This window comes from Sturnira hondurensis, unplaced genomic scaffold (genome assembly GCF_014824575.4).
Source record: "Sturnira hondurensis isolate 20B ecotype Veracruz unplaced genomic scaffold, ASM1482457v3 Scaffold0021795, whole genome shotgun sequence".
NCBI lineage: Eukaryota > Metazoa > Chordata > Mammalia > Chiroptera > Phyllostomidae > Sturnira > Sturnira hondurensis.
In genome coordinates, this window is record NW_028094426.1 from 4,154,116 (window position 1) to 4,176,970 (window position 22,855).

The following is a 22,855-nucleotide window of genomic DNA, read 5'->3' on the forward strand; positions in this document are numbered from 1 at the left end:
GATCTAGAGAAAAGGGAACCCTGGCACACTATTGGTGGGAATTCAGACTGGTACAGCCACTGTGGAAAACAATATGGAATTTCCTCAGAAAACTAAAAATGGAACAGCCTTTTGACACATCAGTTCCACTGCTGGAATTATACCCTAAGATTTCTGAAACACTAACTCAGAAGAACCTGTGCGCCCCAATGTTCATAGCCACACAATTTACAATAGCCAAGTGCTAGAAGCAGCCTAGGTACCCATCAGTAAATGAGTGGATCAAAAATCTGTGGTTTTAAAAAAAAAAAAACCTGTGGTACATTTACATGATGGAATACTATGCAGCAGAAAGGAAGAAGAAGCTCCTACCCTTTGTGACAGCATGGATGGAACCAGCATTTTGTGAAGTGAAATAAGCCAGGCTGTGAAAGAAAAATACCACATAATCTCATCTATAAATGGAACCTACTCAACAAAACAAAAAAGTGAGCAAAATGAAACCGGAGACATGAGAATAAAGAGCAAACTGATAGTAACCAGAGGGGAGGGAGGAGGGGCATAACCCAGGAAAGAAGGGGAAGGGTTATCAAGGAACATGTAGAAAGGACCCATGAACAAAGATAACCAGGGGTGGGGAAGAGCTGAATGTGGTAGGTGTGAGTGTGAATGGTAACAGAGAATAATAGGGGGAAATGGGGATAACTGTAATTGAATAACAATAAAAATATGCATATCCATAGTTTGCTAGTGCCTTCCCTAGGTGGTCATGTAAACCACTAATCTAATATCTGGAATCTCAGTTAGTTTACTCTGTAGCAGTTTAGGCACTAAAAATTGCCTTTCTAAAACTCAATAAGTTTCAAAGGTTTATTAGTGATTGTTTTTTCTAACGTAGAAAAGGGACCAGTTGTGATAAGCTCTGTCTCTGTAGATGACTGAAAATTGCCCAAATGAAAATCTGCCCACTTCCCATTGTTGAACTACTGTACTAGGCACACATTAGGCATCTTTTTAAAGGCAAAATTTAAAAATAATTTTAAGTTGGATAGCTTTAACACCAGCCTTGATTACAAGTATAACAGACAACGAAGGGATCCATTGTAAGTGCTGATTTTGTTTTATAGGTCTTGGGAACTGACCATATCCTATTCCTAGAATATTGAATCTGACCATATTAACCAAAGAAATTCTCTTAATGTTCTCTATGGAGCATTTTAAGTGTTATTTTTTTCTTCAGAATATCCTTTGTATGTTTACATCCTGTTTTCAGGAAAATTTGTATTTGAAAATTGAATTGGTATAAGTTGTCAAAATGATTACATTCATTTATAAAGGTTAGCAATTTGTTTTGCCTTCCATTTCAAATGTATATGTATTATCACAGGGTTATTGCTGAGTAAGAAAACAATTGCCATTAATAAAGTAATTTTTCTTCAATGTGTTTCTTATTCTTTAAGTACAATTAAAATATAGATCTCTTTCAAAATGCTTACCTTGGGAACAGTAAAAAAATAAGTTATTCAAATATAGTAAGTTTATCTGAATAAAATGTCAATACTGTCAGTTGTCTGAGGATCTTTTACAAATAATTGGTCATTTAAAATCTGTCTGCCCTGGCTGGTGTAGCTCAGTGGATTGAGCATGGGCCTGTGAAGCAAAGGGTCACTGGTTCGGTTCCCAGTCAGAGCACATGCCTGGGTTGCAGGCCAGGTCCCCAGTAGGGGACACATGAGAGGCAACCACACATTGATGTTTCTCTCCTACTCTTTCTCCTTCCCTTCCCTTCTCTCTAAAAATAAAACAAATAAAATATATATTTTTAAAATGTCTAATTAGTATTCATTCGTGGGTTAATAGTACTTTTCTATGAAGATGCACACTTAGGTTAGAGCTTCTTATCCTATAATCTGTGGTTTTAAAGAATTTCTAGGAGATTTCATGGAGGAAGTTCATAGTTGGAACTATAAGAGTAGAAAATGAATTTTCTAAACCTGTGAAATTGTGTGTGGTGGCATGTGTGTGCTGGCTGCGTGCATGTGCATGTGAGTTGGGAGAGCACCTGCAGCTATGATGGAGAATCTGTAAGCCAAAATAAGTAAGCATTGCTGGTTTAGGGTGTCATGCAGAATTCATGAAAAAATCATCTTGACAGAGAAACTCTAAAAATTGAGTTTTTTAGAGTTTTTACACAATAATTGAGCTTTTACACAATAATTATATATTTTTCTTTTTTAATTTTTTAAAAAAGATTTTATTTATTTATCTTTAGAGGGGAATGGAAGGAGAGAAGGAGAGAAACATCAATGTATGGTGAGTCCCCTGCTGGGAACTCGCCTGCAACCCAGGCATGTGCCCTGACTGGGAATCAAACCGCGATCGTGTGGTTCGCAGGCCCGCGCTCAATCTTGTATTTTTCTTTTACTAAAGGAATTTTGACAAAGGAGGTTATAAGTGACACAATTTTGCTTAGAAATAAATACTTGTACTAACATATTATCCCATTTTTTAAAAGTTTAAGGAATAACCAAATAATATTGCTCTTTATTTGAGATATAATTGATATATAACATATATTAGTTTGAGATATACCACATAATGAACTGGTATTTGTGTGGACTATGAAATGATCACCATAATAAGTTCAGTTAACATTCATCACTGCACACAGTTATAATATTTTTCTTATGATGAAAACCTTTATGCATTTTTATCATTTCTTTAAGAATTGGATGTATAGGGGCAAAAACCTTTCATGCTGATACTTAGGTACTTCAAGTACACATTACAGAATTATTAACCATAGTCACTGTGCTGTACATTACATCCCGGAACTTATTTATTTTATAATTGGAATTTTGTAACTTTTGACCACCTATACTCATGTCAACCAAGTCATATAGATTTTAAATATTTTTCAGGTTTTTTGCCTTGTCCTGGTGATATTTACAAGAGCAGCCCATTACTGGAAGAATAATGTGACCATGTCAAAACTTGTTCATCATCAGAACCTTTATCCACGTATTTGTAGTTTGTTTCATGCAATTTCAAAATTAATGAACTTGTATTACTGAGAAGCTAGTTAAATGTAGTCCAAATCTTCTGTACTATTTTAATTCTGAGTTCAAAACTTTATGATACTAGAAAGAATGCTAGAAATGCCCACACATTTTATAAAGATAAATTAAAAAATCACAAGCTACTAAACACCATTTCTTTGATTAGCCACTTGAAGGTCAATACTGTGTTTAGTTTAAACAATTATTTAACCCTTAAGCTTTATCTTTTTCAGTATGCCGTAAATCAGTGGGTATTTGAACCAAGTGAGCTTTATAAATCTAGACTATAGTTGGATTAATTCATTTCAGTGCATTTTTTGTTATTTCTATAGGAATTGAACAGATAGGAGTGAAACCTCTCATTTTTGTACTGAAGTTTTAAGAAGAAGACAGTGTATCTTGCTCACGGATAGCATTGATAGGTGTGATCAGTGAACCAAACCTAGTTTGGGTTTTTTTTTTCCTGTTTTATGAGAGAGGTGGTATTAGTACTGGGGTGGAGAACCAGAGCTCTGGAGCCAAACAGGTTGAGGTTGATTATCTACGTACTCTACCACTAATTTTACAATCACAGGAGTTTGTTTAGTCTATGTGCCTCAGTTTCCCCAGCTATGACGTCCAATCATAGTTAGGCTTCCTGGGGGGCTCAGCTAAGTAAATGCATGTCAAACATTTTAAACAGTGCCTGCCACAAGGTAAATATTCAATAAATGCTGACGATTGTTCTTAGCATTATAGTCTAGTAGATTGACTATTAAATGTAATGTTTTTACTGCTTTGTATGAATTTAATTGCAATCGATAGATCAAAGCCAGCATGATAATGAGTTTCTTGTGGCCAGAAGTCAAAGATGAATGTCATTTGGACAATAAAAGGAATACATATATATGATTGAGTCACACATGACCTCTGTTTTCAAATTAAGTTCATTCTTTTTAATCACCATATTATTTAAACAAAGATTTGGGTATTAAGGGTGAAATATTATTTCTCTCAAAGTATTCATAGCAAAATGCAATTTTTAGAATTAGTTTAAAATAATACACGTTTTAAAAAAGATTTATTTATTTATTTATCTTTAGAGGGGAAGGGAAGGAGAGAAGGAGAGAAATATCAATGTATGGTTGCCTCTCCTGAGTCCCCTGCTGGGAACTGGCCTGCAACCCAGGCATGTGCCCTGTCTGGGAATCGAACCACGCACGATCATGTGGTTCACAGGCCCGTGCTCAATCCACTGAGCTACACCAGCCAGGGCTAAAATAATGCACTTAAAAAAATTATTTTGCCCTGGCTGGTATGGCTCAGTTGTTTGGGCATCATCCCACAAAACGATGATTGCAGTTTGGATTCCCGGTCAGGGCACATGCTTGGACTTCATGTCTGGTCCCCCGTCAGGGGGTGTACAGGGAAAATGGACCATTATTTCTCTCTCACATTGATGTTTCTCTCCCTCTCTTCTTTTCTCTGGGGTCAATTTAAAAATGAAAAAAAAAACTTTCAGTGAGGATGGATTTATTAGGCAGAGCCTTGACTCTGTCTCTTGGTTGCAGAAGTGACAGAGGGAGCAAAATTAAGTACAGCTCGTTTAAGAATAACAAAAGACTATCAACCTCATTCTAAAAGTTTATAACTCTTTTTTTTATCAGTAGACTTTAGAAGTCCTATGTCCCAGTTCTGACACCTCTTTAGCAAAACACCGAGGTTGGTCCTTAGGCTTCCTTGGAGTCGGTAAATCAGGACTGAATATGTATTTCTGGCCTGTGCCACTAATGCCATTGTTAGTAGGCTCTCTGGGCAGTCACCTGACAGAAAAGTGAAGAGAAACATGATGTCATTATTTCAGGCGGCATAAATGCAAACCCAGGGTGGAAACTGAAAAAATGTAGGGCTTCCTTGCCTGTGCCAGCTCCTGAACAAGCTATTCACCACAAAGCTAAACAAGGTAGTCCCCAGTCAAAATGTGTTAACGACATAAAATGCTTAAAGGGATTAACTGTGCAGGAGGCTAAGATGGAATCACACAGGTAAAATAGCAATAAGATAAATATTCCTTCCTCAAATAGCAATAACACTTTATTTGTTCTTAAACTCTGTGGTAACTGAGTTTAGAGTATTTGTGAAATATATTGTAGTCTTTAAAATATGCCCTCTCATCTTGCAAGGTGTAGAGAGTTAGAGACATGAAAAATAAGAAATTACTGTGTGTTACATTAATTTGAAATATTTTCTGATATTTTCATAGACTTAATTGCATATAGTTTAGGTGCCATACTCTCTACCTAGATGCTATAGGAAGATGTGTGTACTTTTTAATTATGGCAAGTGAAGTTCAGCTGCCAAATTCTCGTTTGTAAACTTTGTCATCAAATATATGAAAACAGAATAATACAGAAATGTTCAAAGTGAAGCTAAAACTGGTATGTTTCTGCCTCTGTCTCTGGAATAAATGAGAAGAAAGGTCGGTAAAAAAATGAATATACAAGTTTTTCTATGTCTGATATGCACATTAAACTGAGCTAATATGTTTTATGCACCATTGATAAAAACATTCCTCAGTTTACTGAATGAATTTGTGATTGCTCTGTATGTGTGTTTATGCACTTACTTGTATTTGTGTGTAGGTTTTAAATACATGATTCCAGAAATGTACTTTCACTTAGCCTGCAGGGGCTTGTAATTATTACATTATGTATATTGATCTAAATCCAAAAGCATTATAAGCTAAGATTCATCTGTGAAAGTATTATCTATAGAATATTCATTCACAGGCATATTCTGTAATGTTTATAAGAAATGGAAATCAGCCCTGGCTGTGTGTAGCTCAGTGGATTGAGTGCAGGACTATAAACCAAAGGGTCACTGGGTCAATTCCCAGTCAGGGCACATGCCTGGGTTGCAGGCCAGGTCCCCAGTAGGGAGTACGTGAGAGGCAACCACACACTGATGGTTCTCTCTCTTTTTTCTTCCTTTCTCCTCTCTCTAAAAATAAATAAATAAAATATTTAAAAATTGGAAATCATATTGGGGTTTAGAATAATAATTTTAAAGATTTTGCCAATGCACACTTGTTTTTTACTTTTGCTTTCTCCCCATTTTCTTAGCCCCACCCAACAAACTGATGCTTGTACCATAGCTAATGTTCTTGTACTAATTAATATCCATTAACAAAAAATTATATGAATATTTTATGATTATCTTGGTGCTAACCTTCCAACTTAAGTCTATTTTCTTAAAAAATAGGATGACATATTTTTTAAGATATTTTCAAGCTAGGTAAAATGTTAGTGTTAGCTTTGAAACATTAGATATCAGAATGATATGATTTGTCACTTTTCTGGTGTCCACATATTCTAGTAGCATGTCTTAAATAGGTAGAGAAAAAATTGTAGACAGATGCAATCTATTATTCTGAATATTGAATATGCACACACTCAAGTATATTTTAATGGAAAATTTTAATAATGTGGAATTAAGAAATATACTTAGGGAGAAACTAACTTCCTCAAAGACCTTAAGATTCAGAGTTTCTTTTAAAAACAGCTTTGCTTTGTGGGAAGACAAAGAATTATGGAAGTAAAAGATTATGAAAGTGAGGAAAATCTTAAATGAGGTAATTATTTTTCCTCATTCCAATACGTTCTTGACACCCTGAAAAATCCATTTAGTGCCTTTTATATAGTATGTACCCCAAATATTATACAGATTGCCTGAGCTGTGCTAGAAATTGTGGGGATAATAGTGAAAAAAAAAAGGAACACCCCAAATATGTTTAAATTTTAGAGGTACAGAATAAATCATTTTTATACAAATGCACAATGATGAATAGGTAAGGACTGCAAGAAACTTCATTTGGTCTGGCGAATGAGGCTTCAAGTACAAAATAGCAAACTATTGACAAAAACAGTGCTCGAAGTAACAAATGCCATTGGAAACACCTTCAGCCTAAGTGGAAATAAACTTGCAATATTCCTGTCTGGTGTCAAAATAACCTGTGTGGCTGGTGCTTTCTTCAAAAAACAAGAGGGAGGCACAGAACTAAAAGAGGGCTCTCCTTTAAGAGTCCCATTAAGAAGAGGTGGCTGCGTGAAATGAAAATGAAGTGCGTGGAATGTTATTTGTTTAAGTTTTACAACGTCATGAAGAAGTTGAATAGATAAATACATTTAATGTCCATAGGAAAAATCTAAGACTTGTAAACAAATGCAGAAACATAAATGAATCTGATCAATAATATAGGCTTTGTATAAGGCTATATTGCCCTTCGCACTCAGTCTAAGGGACAGTGTCTTCATATTTTTATTACTGTGATGAATTAATCTTTGATTCAGGTGCTAACCTGTAAAATTAATATATTCTTTTTGGAAATGCCTTCCTTCCTTTACCTCTTGCAGAGTGACATTTCACTTTTTAATGTTTCAAGCCACATAACTGTTAAAAAATACACTTACTGAATTTTATTTTATTCTTTTTAAAATTTACTTATTATTTTTTTACTTTATCTCTAGAGGGGAAGGGAAAGAGAGAGGGAGAGAAATATCAATGTATGGTTGCCTCTGGTGAGTCCCCTGCTGGAAACTGGCCTGCAACCCAGGCATGTGCCCTGACTGGGAATCGAACCGCCATCGTGTGGTTCACAGGCCCGCGCTCAATCCACTGAGCTACACCAGCCAGGGCTCACTTACTGAATTTTAAACACAGTTTTTTTCCTTTGCTTTCTCTTTCAGGAAGTTGATGGCAATAAAGTCCTATCTTCATTTGCCCCACACAACTCATCTACCTCCCCTCAGAAGGCAGAGGAAGGTGGGCGGCAGAGCGGCGAGTCCGTGTCTGGTGCGGCCCTGGGGACCCCGGAACGGCGCAAAGGCAGCTTAGCTGACGTCGTGGACACCCTAAAGCAGAGGAAAATGGAGGAGCTCATCAAAAACGAGCCGGAAGGTAAAGGCTGGGAAAGAACATTGTGGCCGTCTCCTTATTTTAATATTTGGATTCTAACCTCTAGTTCTGTTTTTGACCCATCCTCTCTGAGTTAAATGGGACAAAATATAAACGTATGGCTCTGAAAAAGGGTACTATTTAAACATGGCTATTCTATTTTTTTTTAATCACCAAGTTCTGCTGTGATGTCTTATTTTCACAGGTGAATAAAATTGTGGTTGAATGAAACAAAGAGGTTAAGAATAGTATAGGGAATGGAGAACCCAAAGAACGACCCATGGACATGAACCAAGGCAGGGGGAATGCTGGAGGGGGCAGCAGTGCAGGGCAGAGGGGGATAAAGTGAAGAAGAAAATTGGACAACTGTCATAGCATTATCAATAAAATATACTTAAAAACAGAAAAAATAATAGAATGTGACTTATGATGTGCCTGTGACAGGCGGACGGGAAGTTTTGCCAGGAGGGGCTCCCCAGCCAATAGGAAGGAAAAAGCACTTTGTAACTGGAGTGGTTTCCTCTGTGTTCTCAAGGTGCTCTTATAAATGTATCTCAATTTGGCACAAACGTTGAGTACTTGGTCCAGCAAGGAACACAATCTGTATGCATCCATTTCCCTTTTACTCCCTGTGGTCAAGGAGTGTTGAATTGTAAAACAGAGTGGATGGTGAATTGCATGTAAGAATATGCAGGTGATCCTAATAATCAATTATTCTTTATTAATTGTGCTGTATGGCTTCACATTTGTTAGCTGAAATACTAACCCAATATTAAATTACAGTTGCTAATAAAAATGTTTCATTGTTTAAAAAAGGAACAGAATGTGGCAGTAGAGCCCAAGAGGCCATTTTATAACTGTGTTACATTTTATAACCTTTATATATTAATGCATTTCATACCACCTTCATAGTTAGGAGTATTTCTTGTATGGTTCACAATTAATACAGGTAGGCCTATTGAAATTTGGAAAGGAGGGATTCTCTAAATCTGTTGGCTTTCCTGAACTTCGCATTTGTTCAACTTATAGGATGCCTTTCTTTTAGGGTTCCATCTTCTAAATTTTTTTAATAGTTATGGATAGCAGCCTTCAGGTGACATGCACATGGACTAATCTTAAACTTAAAGCAAACAAACTAATAAAACAACTGATACAAGTTGGATAATCTGTACATAACTGAAAGTCATCCTTTACGTTACAGACGGTTTTTTGAAATCGTATTGAAACCCAAGTCAATCGAAGGCATGGATACCGTATTGCATGAAAGAACATGCCTCCTATTTCAGAGTCAGATGAAAGATGAAAACAAACAAAAACAGGAATATAAAAAAGACATACTTTATACCAAAAATATACTGCATTTATACTGTGTAATACTCAGATTTATTTTTATTAGGAAACTGGTAAATTGTGAGTGTATCTGGGGCAAAATGTATGTCAACCAGTATATTTGGGAGTCATATGGTAATTAAAATTTCTGGGTCCCTATCAGATGCATAGTTGGGGCATGGATTTTAGTTAAAATTTATATAATTTGCATGATCTCACAGTTGGAAGGAATTTTAGAAATAATCTAGTCAGTTAAAAACCTTTTGGCTCTCATCTGCATGCAGATAAAAATAAGATTTTGAGGAGGCCCCAGATGACAACTTTTTTAATATTTGGGATTTTTTCTGATATTATAAATTTTTATCTTACTACAAGAATCATTTAAAAAACAAAAAAAATATTAAAAGGAAGAAAATTTAAAAATCACCCAAATTGTAGCTTTCCCATAGCATTCTTAGCTTATTATATATTCCTTTATCCTTTTTTAAATATTTTCTGTTCATTTTGCATGATTAACTTTCTATTTTTAAAATTATTTTTTCTATTATGCTGGGATATGTTATTATTAACTAAAGCCCGTAGTTTGTTCATATATTTTATTTTGACCGAGTGTGCTTTTCTCTGCTCTAGGTGCCTTCGGAGATAACACATTATTACATTTAGTGGGTATGTCTCCTTGGGCTCATTTTGGCTGCCACAGTTTCTCAGGCTCTTCTTGTTTTTGATAACCTTAAAAGTTCTGAGGAATACTGTTCAGATATATCGTAGAATGCGCCTTTACTGGAATTTGCCTGGTGACGTCTCTTTCAGTTAAACTGGGGTTTTAGGTTTGGGGAGGAAGATCATAGAAGTACTAATAAAAAGGACATCATATCAAGAATAAATACTGTCTACATGATTTGCAAATGTGGATGAAGACCTTGACCAACTGACCGATAAGGCATTTGCCAGGTGTCTGCCCGACAAAGCCTCCCTGTCCCCTTTCCATATCATACTCTCTAGAAGGAAGGTGCTATGGGCAACCCACATTGAAGGGGCAGGGAGCCTGGCTCCCCTTCTTCACAGTGGGGTAGCTACAGGATTCATTTGTAATCCTTCTCCATAGGAGATTTATCTCCTCTCCACCATTCATTAATTTTATTCAATTATTCATATGTATAAGTATGGACTTGTGGAAATTTATTTTACATTTTGAGTTATAGCCTAATTCTATTTTATTTTGTTGCTCAAATTGTTCAGCCATTGGAACCATTGAACAATTTCTGGTTCAATAGTTCCAATGAACCATTTGGAACCACTTCAGGTTCCAGCCATTGGAACCACTTCTCACTGACTTCTTTGTCACTTTGACATAGAGCTATAATTGTGGGTAATTTTTTTTAGCACTTTTTTTATTTTCTGGCATATAAGGTACCATGAACTCATCGTGTGCATTCTTTGTTCTTGGTCTATAGCTTTTCATGTAATGTATTTACCTCATGTTGATATTAGGACAATATTGACTTCACAGAATGAGTTAGGGGTGTTGCTCTCAGGTGAACACTTTTAAGTTTTGTTTGAGATATATTCCTACTCCAGGACAAAGGCCCAGGGAGAACCAGCAATGCTGTGGGGTGCATTTAATGTACGTGTGGGGGGAGGGTTTATCTTTAGATTACATCCTACAAGAGACTTGGTATATGACCTTGGTATTTCCCCAGTGTGTTGTGTTGACTTCTAGTGGGTGCACAAATTCTTAATTTGGAAGTTTAAGACATGGCAAAGCCAAATGAATTATTCATAGTAGGAAAGAGAGCAGGAGGAAACGCCCCCCAGTTTGCTTAGTAGAAGATATTCAGAGGTACTGGGAATTAGGAGAAAAGAGTAATATGTAGTACTGGCTAGTAACAGGCAAAAGAAGAGAGAGAGCATCCGCAGAAGGAAGAGATGGCACAAAGAAACATCACTATTACATGAGGACATTACGCTGTTTTCATTATTGTATTTCCCACAACTTCTTCGGTACTTTTCCCCCATCAATTATAATAAAAGCTCAGCTCAAGAGTGGCTTGTTATTGAATAATATAAAGCTATCGAGAAAATACAGAGATGTCTTTATGGAAAACTAGAATATAAATTGGACATGACAAGCATCTAAAAGCCTGCGTTTCAGAAAGATAACTTTGTTATGAATACAGAAGCCCAAGATACATTTTATATGCACATAAGATCCTTAGATGTACATTGAATACTAAAAAATATACAGTAAATAGACTCACAATTATTGATAAAGGCATTTACTGTGGCAGGAATGTTTAATAACTGTGACAACTGAGAGATTTATCAAGCAGCAACTTATGCATTTGTGTAAAGTGATGATCTTAATCATCAAGAAAAAGATAATTGCTTCCCCAGGCAAATATCTCAGTTGGTAAGACTATCATCCTGATACGACAGGGCTGCATGTTCAATCCCTGGTCAGGGCACATACAAGAAGCAAACAATGACTGCATAAATCAGTGGGACAATACACTCTCTTTCTCTCTGCCTCTCTCTCCCTCCCACCCACCTTCCGTCCTCTCTCTCTAAAACCACTAAGTTAATTTTTAAAGTAATAGCGGAGCCAAAAATTGTTTTATAGAAAAGGAATAGGAAAATGAAGGGAACTTCCATTATTTTTTATTTAGTTTTTTTACTGCAAAAAGAGAAAAAGGACGAACTTTATCTAGGGAAATATGTAGAAATCTCCACAGCAAGTAGAAAGTTGCACTGGCTTTAAAGAGACTACTGGTCCAGGTGTGTGTTTGACTATGAGAATGGGCACCTGACATTATTCAAGCATTAGAACAGTGACCCTGTGTACAGTGCAAACAAGCTGTCAGTAGCTCTGTGGGGTACTGTAGCATCGAAAGGGAAAATATGTAGGAAAAATTTTAAGAAAAAACTGCAAAATGTGCATTCGAGAAACTACAAAACATTGTTACAGCCCTTGGATGAGAGCAGCAATATGGGGTGAGGGAAGCAGAGAGATAGGGTGAAGGGAACTAAATGTTAAACTCACAAATACATGCCACAGAACAAATCTTTTCTTCCCTCAAGCTATTTTTTCCATTGTTTTTCAAAGGCCATTAAAATGAACAGCAGGTTGTGATGAAAATTTCATTAAGTCATTAAGTCCCAGCTAAATCATTATGAGGGCGCCATATTCATGCCTCTGCTTCTTCTCATTGAGGGGGGAGACCAGGTTTCAGTAGAAAGTCCATATTATTTCCAGCCATATCCCTGCCCACAGTACACTAAGAGAAATTCAGAAGGTGCCGGAGAATGGCGTCTCATACAAAAGGAGGCCGCTGAGGTGAAGTGGTCAGAAAGAAAATTAGATGTGCAAATGGATTTTAAAAAGGGCTCTCTTATGCCAGCTAGCTCATTGATTCAAGCAATTAATTAAATATATTTTAAAAGTTGTAAGTAGGGGGGAGGGATGTTCACTGTTGTATTTTTTATGTCTTTTTCCCCCATCAGAATTTTTGCCTGGCATGACTCAAAATGGTCTGCTGCTAAAGAGTATTGTTTGTCCAGTGTCAGTTCATTGACAGGGAACGTGCCTGAGTCCATGGTAAATTCAAAGTTCAAAATTTCTGACGGATAAAATATAGTACATTATATTTGGTAGTCACTATGTTATACCAGTTCACTCTTATTACTAGACCTAGAAGTTAAGAATGACAATGAGTTTTAATAATATGTGACACAGAATTCCCATATAAAATATTGAATAAATAATCATTTGGGGGGAAATGGTAGCATATATTCAGTGCGTATCTTAAGTAATTTATATGAAACACTTCCTTTAATTTTCCAATAAACCTTAGAACCAGGAATACTGTGTGCGGCTATTCCAGTTTCAGGAAGTGAATAATCTGGTTTTTATTATCTCCATTTTCAGATGAAGAAACTAAGGATTAAATATGTAACAGGGTGACTGTCAGGGTCATTATTGAAAATGAAGCCGATCTTAAACTGGAATCCATGCCCTAAATCCATTGTTATATTATTTTTTCCAATTAATAATTTTGTCAGTAATAGTTTAATGTTATTCTTTAGCACCCGTGTACCTAAATTCATTTAAAATAATGAACAATAAACTAGTATTCAAGAATATTCTGCTAAAATAAATTTCTTATGCCTGAATAGTGATCAAATTTCCAGGAAGTTATAAAAATCATATCAATTTAAACAGTTTGAATTTAAAGTATTCAAGGAAAAAAAAGCAAAAAACAAAACAAAGAAAAAAAACTGAGGATATATCTCAATAAAAATTTGTTTTAGAAAAATGGGAGCAAATTAGCTGTGGAATAGTAGAAATGTACACTCGGAATAAATGTAGACACATTTTGGCCTGTGTCCTCATTTGGAAGAGACTGAGGCAGAAATGCACTTGGAACCACACACCAAGGGGGTGTTAAAACCAGAATGAGAACCCAGTTCACATCCTACAGGCCCAGGCACTGTATTTTTTCCTGTTCAGTTACATCATACATTTTTTATATTTGCCTTTTCTTGACTATTTTAGAAATAATGCCATTATCTCCTCTTACAGTTTTTTTATTGTCATTTAAATTTAAATGAATCTAAAACAACCAGATATCTTAATTGAGCTAATAAAAACAAGATAGACAGGCATCCTCAAATATTATGTGTTCTCGAGTTCCAGATAGCTAAGGATGACTTCTAAAAACAAATCAGAACTTAAATTTAAGATGAGATTCAGACTTTAAGTTGATTTTCATTCAAAACTTAGGTTCATTAACTGTGCAAGTGAAAATAATTTTTACCTTGATGAGAACTTTCGATATCTCAGCTGAAAGAGAATCCTTTGAGATGCAAAGATTAAAACAGGCTGCTTATTTTCATTTTTATTTTAACATTTATATTACCTTTAATAACTCTTTGGAATTGCTATTTCATATTATGGACCAATTTACATCTCTTCCTCCTAGAAACACAACGCCTTTTCTTAATCCCATCTCCTGTATCTGTAATCCTATTCTTCATCCATCCAAGTCCCTTAACCCAAGTGTAGTTGCTAGAAAGTTATTTACGTTCCCTGAATTACTTTTTTCACCTTGTAAAAAACTGTTACTTGTCTCTGTTGTTACCCGTTCTTTACTATAATACAATCGTCCATTTATTTGTCAGTTTCTGCCCACATATTATACTCCTTAGGGAGCAAATAGTGCGCACACTAAGTATTAAAAATTGTTGTTGAGAAGATTTTCGACAGTTTTCATGCTGATTCCTTGCTGTTGTGGGGAAGGGGGTTGAGAGATCTTAGTAAGTCCATGACCTTCTGCCAAATGTTACATGAGTTACCTCTTTTAATCCTCCAAAACTCTGGAGTTGGTTTTACTTCTTATTATAAATGAAAAATGGAGGATTAAGAACTTGCTGATGTTCTTGTTATATGGAGGAACTAGAATTAGACCAAAATTATTAGCCTCCGCAAAACTGCTTGGCATTGAACACAAGAGCAAACATAATCTGACCCAAGCTTCCTCTTTTGCCTTAACCTTATTTTTCCCACCACGTTTTAAGGTACATGTTCTTATGATATCGTATCAAACTGCATGCAGTTCTCTCAAATCTCTGTATGTTTTTAATATTACTCTTCCTTTTCATATGCTGTTTCCTCTGCCTTAAATGTCATTTCCTATCTCATCTACCTACTGAATTGGTACGCACCTTTTCAGCAGTCAACACCTTCTCCAAACACCTTTGTCAGAATTTTGTTTACATGGACTCATCTCTCTTCACTCTGACCGCATTACCACCATGGTTTATTTACTTTTATTTTTCACAGTAGTATGTGAATGTTGAGATGAAGGGTTCTTGGTTCAGTTATCTGTGCCTTCCTGCTTCCTTTGAATGGACTTGGCGCATAGTAGGTGATTGTGTTAATAGTGGATGAGGGTCAACCCAATAATTGACATTTTCTGCCCAACACTCCTGTAAAAACTGGCTAGGTTTCATTTTTCTGCCTCTCATTTTCCTGTCCACTATTCTCCATGTCCTACTCAAACTCTTCCTTCACCTCCCAATATCTTTACTTCATCACGTGTTCCCCAACCTTCATCTTATGGTATGCATACCCTTATCATTAAGAAAACTTTGAGACCATTACTTTCAAATTTTTTGTGACTTGGAGTTTAGTGTAATCCTAGGTCACAAAGCTAGATATTTTAAGACCCAGGATACAAAACTGAAATACTCACATAACGAAAAGTTTACATTTGTGTTAATCTTTTAAATAACTTTAATAACGAACATTTCTCTAATAAAACTTATTGGCATTGTCTGTGAATTTGTGGCCATAGAAAATAATTCTTGTGCAGTGAATTGGATTGATCTCTGAACACTTTCCAAAGTACAAAGCTATAACCGGTCTTTAACATTATTTCAACATGATGGAGACCAGTACCCTTTTGCAGGTGCAAAGAGCTGGCATGGGAGAGAAGGTTATTATTTCTTATGAAGGGCTCAAGAGGGGGCCAGTTTATTATTGGATCTTCCAGTCCACAATGTCTACCCCACCAGCATTTGCACAGGTCGTCTTAGGAGGGCTATCTGTGGTGAAAGAAAAGTAACTGATTCCTTTCAACCCATTGCTTCTTCCGCATAGTCTTCCGAGGACTCTAACATGTTAGCTCAAGGGTAGTTTCCAATTCAGGATTCCTAAGTTCCTTCAGAGGACTTAGAAATCCTGGAAAGTGATTGCAAAATGGTGACAATATATGTTTTTTGGGCATTTGGGGGTACAAAATTCATCATTCTTATCTGACTGATAATCAAATCAACCACTGATGACAAAGAGTATCTACACTGTGAGTAACTGTTTGGATTTTAGTCCTGACTCTGCCACTGATTACTACGTGATTGTGGTGTAACATCTATCTAGTTTAGTCTCTGATCAATTTAGAGGCAATCACATAAGTATTTAGCAATATTTGGAAATGCCATTTTATCTATTTTGCAACAATTTGGGGAATGCAATTTTTAATTTTAAATAGGAATCTCTTTGCAGAGAACTGAGCACTAACCGTATAATTTGCATTGTAAAAATCATTATATTTACTTGCCTGTAAGTTGCTATAATAATTGTATTAGTGTAATGACTATCTGCCCTCAACTGGCAATGCTAACTGCCCTGCTTTCATCAAAAGACTGTTGAAGAAAACAAATGAGGTAATGCGTGTTAAAGTACTTTATAAATTATAACCAACTTGGAATTGCACCAGTTATTGTCATTATCACATCTTGACTGGTTGGAAACATTGTTATTTTAGGCATGATGGAAACAGTGTAGAGTTTCCAGTGCTGTTTTCCCAGGGTGCTTTTGTGTACTGAAAATTTCTGATTCAGACCTTCACAATCTGGAAATTTAAGACAAATCGTCAACAACAAAAACACCAACACACCCAACATTCTCAAAAATCCTGGGGTAGGTAGTTGCTTTGAAGTTTATTTATATACATTTTCCTAAATAAAATGTGGGTAGGCTAGTTTCCTTGTGAAGAGTTAATTTTCCAAAAGAAAGAAAGTTTCATCTGAATTGATATAGATGAAATAGGAAATGGTAACCAATGTGAATCCAGGAGAGGCTTTTAACCCCGGTGTGGATTTGTTCTAATCTCATTTCTACAATAGTGTAAATGTGTACTGAAGACAAATGTAAGTGAGGTGATTGAGGGCTCTGTTGACCAAAGTTTCATAATTTTTCTGACATTTTAGCGTTTTCTTATGTGTTCTAAGTGGTATTACTTCCCTCCCACTTTGATTTCTTTCTTCTTATTATTCTTGGTTATACATGTGAGTGCGCTTCTCCTTTCAGATCCCACACAAGCTTGTCTTTTATTTGGCATCTGTATCTGTCAGTATTCTTCCTTCTTAGGCTGTGAAACCCACACCTTCAAAATCATCATGGCATGATGGGTGTACGTGTGTATGAGAAACTGCACTTAGGTGTGAAATTTTGTTTCTACTCAAACTAGGCTTTATCATGATTACACAACAGGAACTTTTTTTCTGAACTGCAGAAAATCTTTACTCACAATTTTATATGGCAAGACCCCAAAGGCATAACTTATTTGCAAAGTAACCTAATGTTATTCTGCATAAAACAATCCATTGCTTTTAGCATGGACTTCACACACACACAAAAAAAACCAGTTAGTTCTCTTCTTATGAGAACTGAAAAATGGAATGAGTTGGACATGTATGTACTGTGGTGGACCTCAAGCCAGCACCACCCTCTGTGTCACCTGTAGAACTGTCATTGAGTGAAGAAAGTGTGGGATTCTCATTCATATGCATTCTCTCTTTCTCTCCCCCCCTCTCTCTCTTGCAAACACAGGAAGGAATACTGATGTTTTAGGTGGAAAACCATAAGTGGGTATCACTTAACATCATGTACTGCAATGCAAAATCTCAGTAGCAAATATTAAAAAAACCTTCCACTTAACTCCATTTGAACCATTTATAGAAATAGATTGGACAGTGTTTAAGTTTATAACTAGTAGTTTACGAAACAAAAATGTATTCATTGTTGCTTGTGAATTATCCTCTCCTAAAACTTAAAAAATATATTTTTATTGTGTAGCACATCTCTTTGATGTTTGCATGTTCACATCTACTGAAAATAACTCAGATTGGTTGATTGCACCTTCTATGTTACTTTCCTTGTGCTTTTCCCCCAGATATAATTATGTGTTAATGGCCTTTCCATTTTTATTACAAATGTGTTGACATATAGAACCATTAGATCCTCTAATAGATATAAAGCTCCCCCCCCCCTTATTTTAAGACATATTTTAGGGGTCTTAAAAGAGATGCTATAAGCAATATATTTTCATCTGTGGTGTGCTGCAGCGTTCTATATAATTCTTCTGTTTAAAAGACAGGCCCCTGGTGCATGATACTTGCCCTTGTGAACATCCCTACAGGCATTGCATGTTTGATGCTTGAGTTTACAGTATAAATCACAATGCCTGTTCTTCTCACTTAAATGTCTGCTGTTGAGCAGCCCTTTAAAACTTAAATTGGACCATATTACATTAACAGACAAGTTGAAAAAGAAATTGAAAATTACCCCCCTAATTTTACCAACTTTTTAATTACAGGTTTTTTTACAGGGAAATATAGAGATTGGCTTTCCTAAATTCAAAATCCCAAAGCATTCCGTTAAATTAAGAATATTGAAATTCACTTTGAAATTCACTCTTGTTTTAAAACCTCATTTGATGAGGTGGGAAAAATAAGAAGTGAATGGATCAGAGGAAAAGCCTAAAGATACTTGAATTGGGGGAGGTTGGGTTTGCCTTGTTCAGTTACTCACTGTCCTTTTGACACGTTGAAGAGGCTTTGTAAGTGCTGTTCCACTGAAGGGCAAACAAGGGTACTTTTCAGCTGAAGCCTTTTAAGTTTTGTTCCTCACACTCCCGCTGCTGTTGGAGGCTCCTCCTAATGCATCGTGGCTACGAGTTCATCTCTGCAGTCTGTCACTGAAAAATGTCTCTCTTGTTGAGCGAGCTGGAGTCTAACCTCCAGGCACCCTTCTCAAAGGCTCCACTGTATGGAGACTGAAACTCATAAGATGATGAGAAAGGAAAGAGTTTATTTTTTAAAGATCAGGACGAGAAGACACGCTCAAATGCTGTAGAGCCTATTTCCTCAGGAAGAAGTGTTTTAGCTGGAGCATGCAGTAAGCTGAGTTTGAAGCCCTGTGATTGTTCAACACTAAAGTGAAGCTTGTTCCCTGTCATCTCCTTTTCAAGTGGTGTCTGTCATAGCAGTTTATCCTGATATTGTTGACTTCATTAAGTGTTACAGAGAATTAATTTGTATTTCTGAAAGGCCTTTTTACTTGGATTGTAAAGGCTCGGGGACAGCGTTTGGGGGTCTCCCCAGAGGAGGTCCCGGGGCTGAGATCTCAGGTTGTCTGTACAAGGACCTCATCTGGCCCAAGAAAGCTTCTATTTTTCTTTTTGAGTAGAACATGTACTTTTATTAATAAAATACAATCATATTTTAGATTATTTAATTTGTATTCTTTTGTGGACAGCATTCGAGTCGATGTTCTTTTTTAAAGACGGCTACTTGTCTGTTAATATAAGAAGAGCTCCATTTCACTCCTGCTCACACGTGGTTTTGTCTGCTATTAACAGGACTGTATACATATATCATTACAAATATCTCTTTACCCAAGTGTTTCTAATATTTTTAAACCTTTCAGATAAGCTGGGTGCCCCTGTTCTTGTTCTTAACTAAAACTGTCAGTGCTGGTCTTCCAGTTCTAACAAGTGGAGCACTTTGCAAAGACCCACTGACCCAGGTTGTGTATTAGAAATAGACATTAGGGGGGTGTGGCACAGCCCTTTTTGTCCCTGGTGTGCCTCAGCCTTCGGGTATATCATTTATTCAAGGACGAAGAGCCAGCCACCTGTTTCCGAGGCCTCTTTTCTCCTCACATGAAAGGTCCGTGCCCTTGCTGAATAGTAACACTCTAATCTGGGCAACACACACAGCATTTCTCTGAAACTGATTTGTCAGACTCAACTAGCTGGAGGATTCCGTGTGTTTGCGCGTTTGTTTTTCACTCAGTTACCCTTGAGGCACTTGTCATGACCGTGCATATTAAAATTAATCAGACCTTCTAGGCCTGTGTGGCTGTGTGTTTAACATGAAGAAGTGGATATCGAGCAAATGCCCTAATTAAATAAGCCTGCTTGGTTTTGTTCTAGTGGATGCTTGGTCTTTTTTTTTTTGTTTAATAAAGTTGTTTATGGGGAAGGCACGGATGGCACTAGAGTCATGGAGAGCTCACTCAGAGTTTCCTTTGCCACCTGCTCCCAGAGTTCGGAGACCTCAAGAACTCCCAGTGTGCCTCCCTTAACTACCCTTAATGTCGAGGAGAAATATGGCCAGGATCATGAGAGAGCAGTGAGGCTGGGGCACACAGAGTGAGCATATGACCTGGGCATTTGGATTGATTAAGATAGTCCATCTTACATGTTGATGAACTTTGGATACCAGACGGCTCTGTGCCGTCTGTGCTCTCATTTTTTTTTCAGTTTTATTGTTTTTCAAGTACAATTTTCTGTCTTCCCCCCCCACCGCTGTACTCTTTTTTGGATATGATCTTTGAGGGCTGGAGGAAAGATCTTGTGTGAAATTCAGAATGAATGCCCATTCTCTTATGTCTTGAATTTGAAAGCCAACTTTTTATTCACCTATCTTTTCAATTAATATTTCTTAGATCATCTACATCTCATATAAAACAATTTGAGACAGTAATTCATATGTATTATGTAGAGAGAAAGGTAAGTTATATAATACATACACAAGTTCACTTCCACTCTCATAGTTTAGACTTAGTCTAGTTTCATTTGTGTTACAGTCTCCCCGTGGCTTCGGGGAGAACTGTCATGGGGCACTTGGAAACAAACTTTGTTGAAGAGTAAGCTCAAAATACTGCAAATGTCTTAAGCCGACTTAACACAGTAGCATTCTTGTTTGTGTATGTAATGTCATACACGAAGTAAACTATTAGCACTCTCATCACTGAGTTTGTGAATTTTAATCTCTATTTATGCTTATTATTTGGACTTTTTGTATTTTAGAAAATGAAAATGGAAAGATTTATTCAGAATATTTCAAATTTGATCTCAGATGATTTACGTGTAACAAAGCATGGAGCCCTCATTGGAAACAAGCTGAAAAATAAAGTAATGAGTATTTCTTAATACTAAACAGTTCAGAGTTATGGTTTAGTAAATTTCCAAGTCACCACAGCAAGTTATCTGAGAATAGATTAGTCTGGCAGGACATGGTTCGTAAAATTGATTTATTTCTTCCCAAATTGAAAGTGTTGGACAACCCCAAAAACAAACTACTGTTTTCCAGTTTTTTTTTTCCTTTTCCTTCCATTGTTTGGTAATCAATGAAAGGATTCGTCCATTAACCCACGTGCTGTCTTTCCCGTGTGGGCGTGCAATGCACGTGCGGAGGACTGTATCAGCAGTGCTGGGCAACCGTCTCTCTCCTGGCAGCATCACAGGAACCCCTCCTGGGTCCACTTAGGTTGCTACAGGTTATTTATTAACACAATCCAGACTGTTCAGTGTTGGTGTACATAAAATAAAAGGGAAAGTCTTGAACAAGGAAATACATCTTTCATCATTTCTTTTGTTTGGAATGTTTACTGTGTGCTATTCTTGGTCAATAGAAGTTTTTTGACAGTTCTGCAAAAGGATAAGGAATCTTTTCTTGCACTTTGTATTTTTGTTTTGTCCGTAGGACAAGTTTTCTGCTTGCTATTCCCTTCTTATTGCCACCTGTCTATATAAAATGTTTTTTGAAGGCTGTTATTGCTCTTGCTATTCATATGCCAATTGCAGGTGATTATGAAACACGATAGTTTTACCTACTTTGAAATGGACATGTAAGGGACTAGAATTCTAAGATAGTTTTCATTTCTAAACTTTTCAATTAGAAACTGAAAATGAGATATACGAATCATCATTTTCCCTCCTAAGAAACATACCATTTGTTTTCAAGCCTTATGCAAGCTTTACTGAAATGTTTAGCTTCGATTTAGTTTGTATTTAAGTTGTCTCCTCCCTGCAAATTAATATAATATCAATGTACAACTCACTGCACCGTATAATTACTGAAGAGATCAGTAGCTAGGAAAGCACACCATAACTGAGTGTGTGTGCTTATTATAACAGGACAGTGCTCCTATGCTGGTATTTAGTTTGTTAATAGATAAGAATTGATTTGCTGTTTCAAGATGAATTAAATCTCTGTTGCATAGGCCTATCTTTTCTGAGAAGTTACACTTTGTTTGTAGAAATTTGCCTGAAAGGTTTGCACACCACCTTGTCATCAGTCATGTGGAAGAGTTGAGAGCAGAAAGCAGTATAAATGAAGAAAACGCACCCTCCGCCCTTTGGAGTTTTGTTTTCTCTGTTTTTTTTAACCCTAATATTTATGCTTTGGTCTTGTTCAGGCATTCTAATATTTTTCATCAATGTCAACATACCATGTGTAAGTGAAGAAAAGCACATAAACAAGGGAGTTAGCAATGTCAGGAACAGTACAATGTAAATAGGAGGGGTCAGTTCTTGGCTTTCATACAGGGCTCCAAATTCCAGAAAGAAAAAATCCAATAGCAAAATAGAAGGGATAAGAATTAGACACGTTTGTGCATGTTTTACCTCCTCAATGCTTAAGTCGAGCTCTTTCTGTTCCGTGCTAAAGAGGGACAGCCACCTTCTTGGTTTTCTTAGTGCTTTCTCCACGTAGCTCGTAGGAATCATTAAGAATGAACCAACAAAACTAAAGATAAATTGAAGTTACACATTTTTAGACACTTTTATCATTTAAAGAATATTATAATTAGGGGTTAATAAAGGGCATTCATTAAGTAAAAAAAAAAGTAACTTTTGGTGTCATTTTTGGTTGCCAAGATTTTTTTCTTTGTTTTCTAAATTGAAAATATTGAAATAAAAATTATTGTT

The 22,855-nt window shown here is 36.4% G+C and overlaps 1 protein-coding gene across 8 annotated transcripts in view; it reads left to right on the forward strand.

Moving 5' to 3' along the window:
• SOX5 (SRY-box transcription factor 5) overlaps positions 1-22,855 on the forward strand; it is a 929,721-nt gene that overhangs the window by 640,997 nt on the left and 265,869 nt on the right. For all 8 annotated transcript variants that reach the window (XM_037033875.1, XM_037033877.1, XM_037033876.1 and 5 more), the window contains one exon: positions 7,763-7,973. In XM_037033875.1, the coding sequence (XP_036889770.1) occupies positions 7,763-7,973 (211 nt within the window). The remainder of the gene's footprint in view (positions 1-7,762; positions 7,974-22,855) is intronic.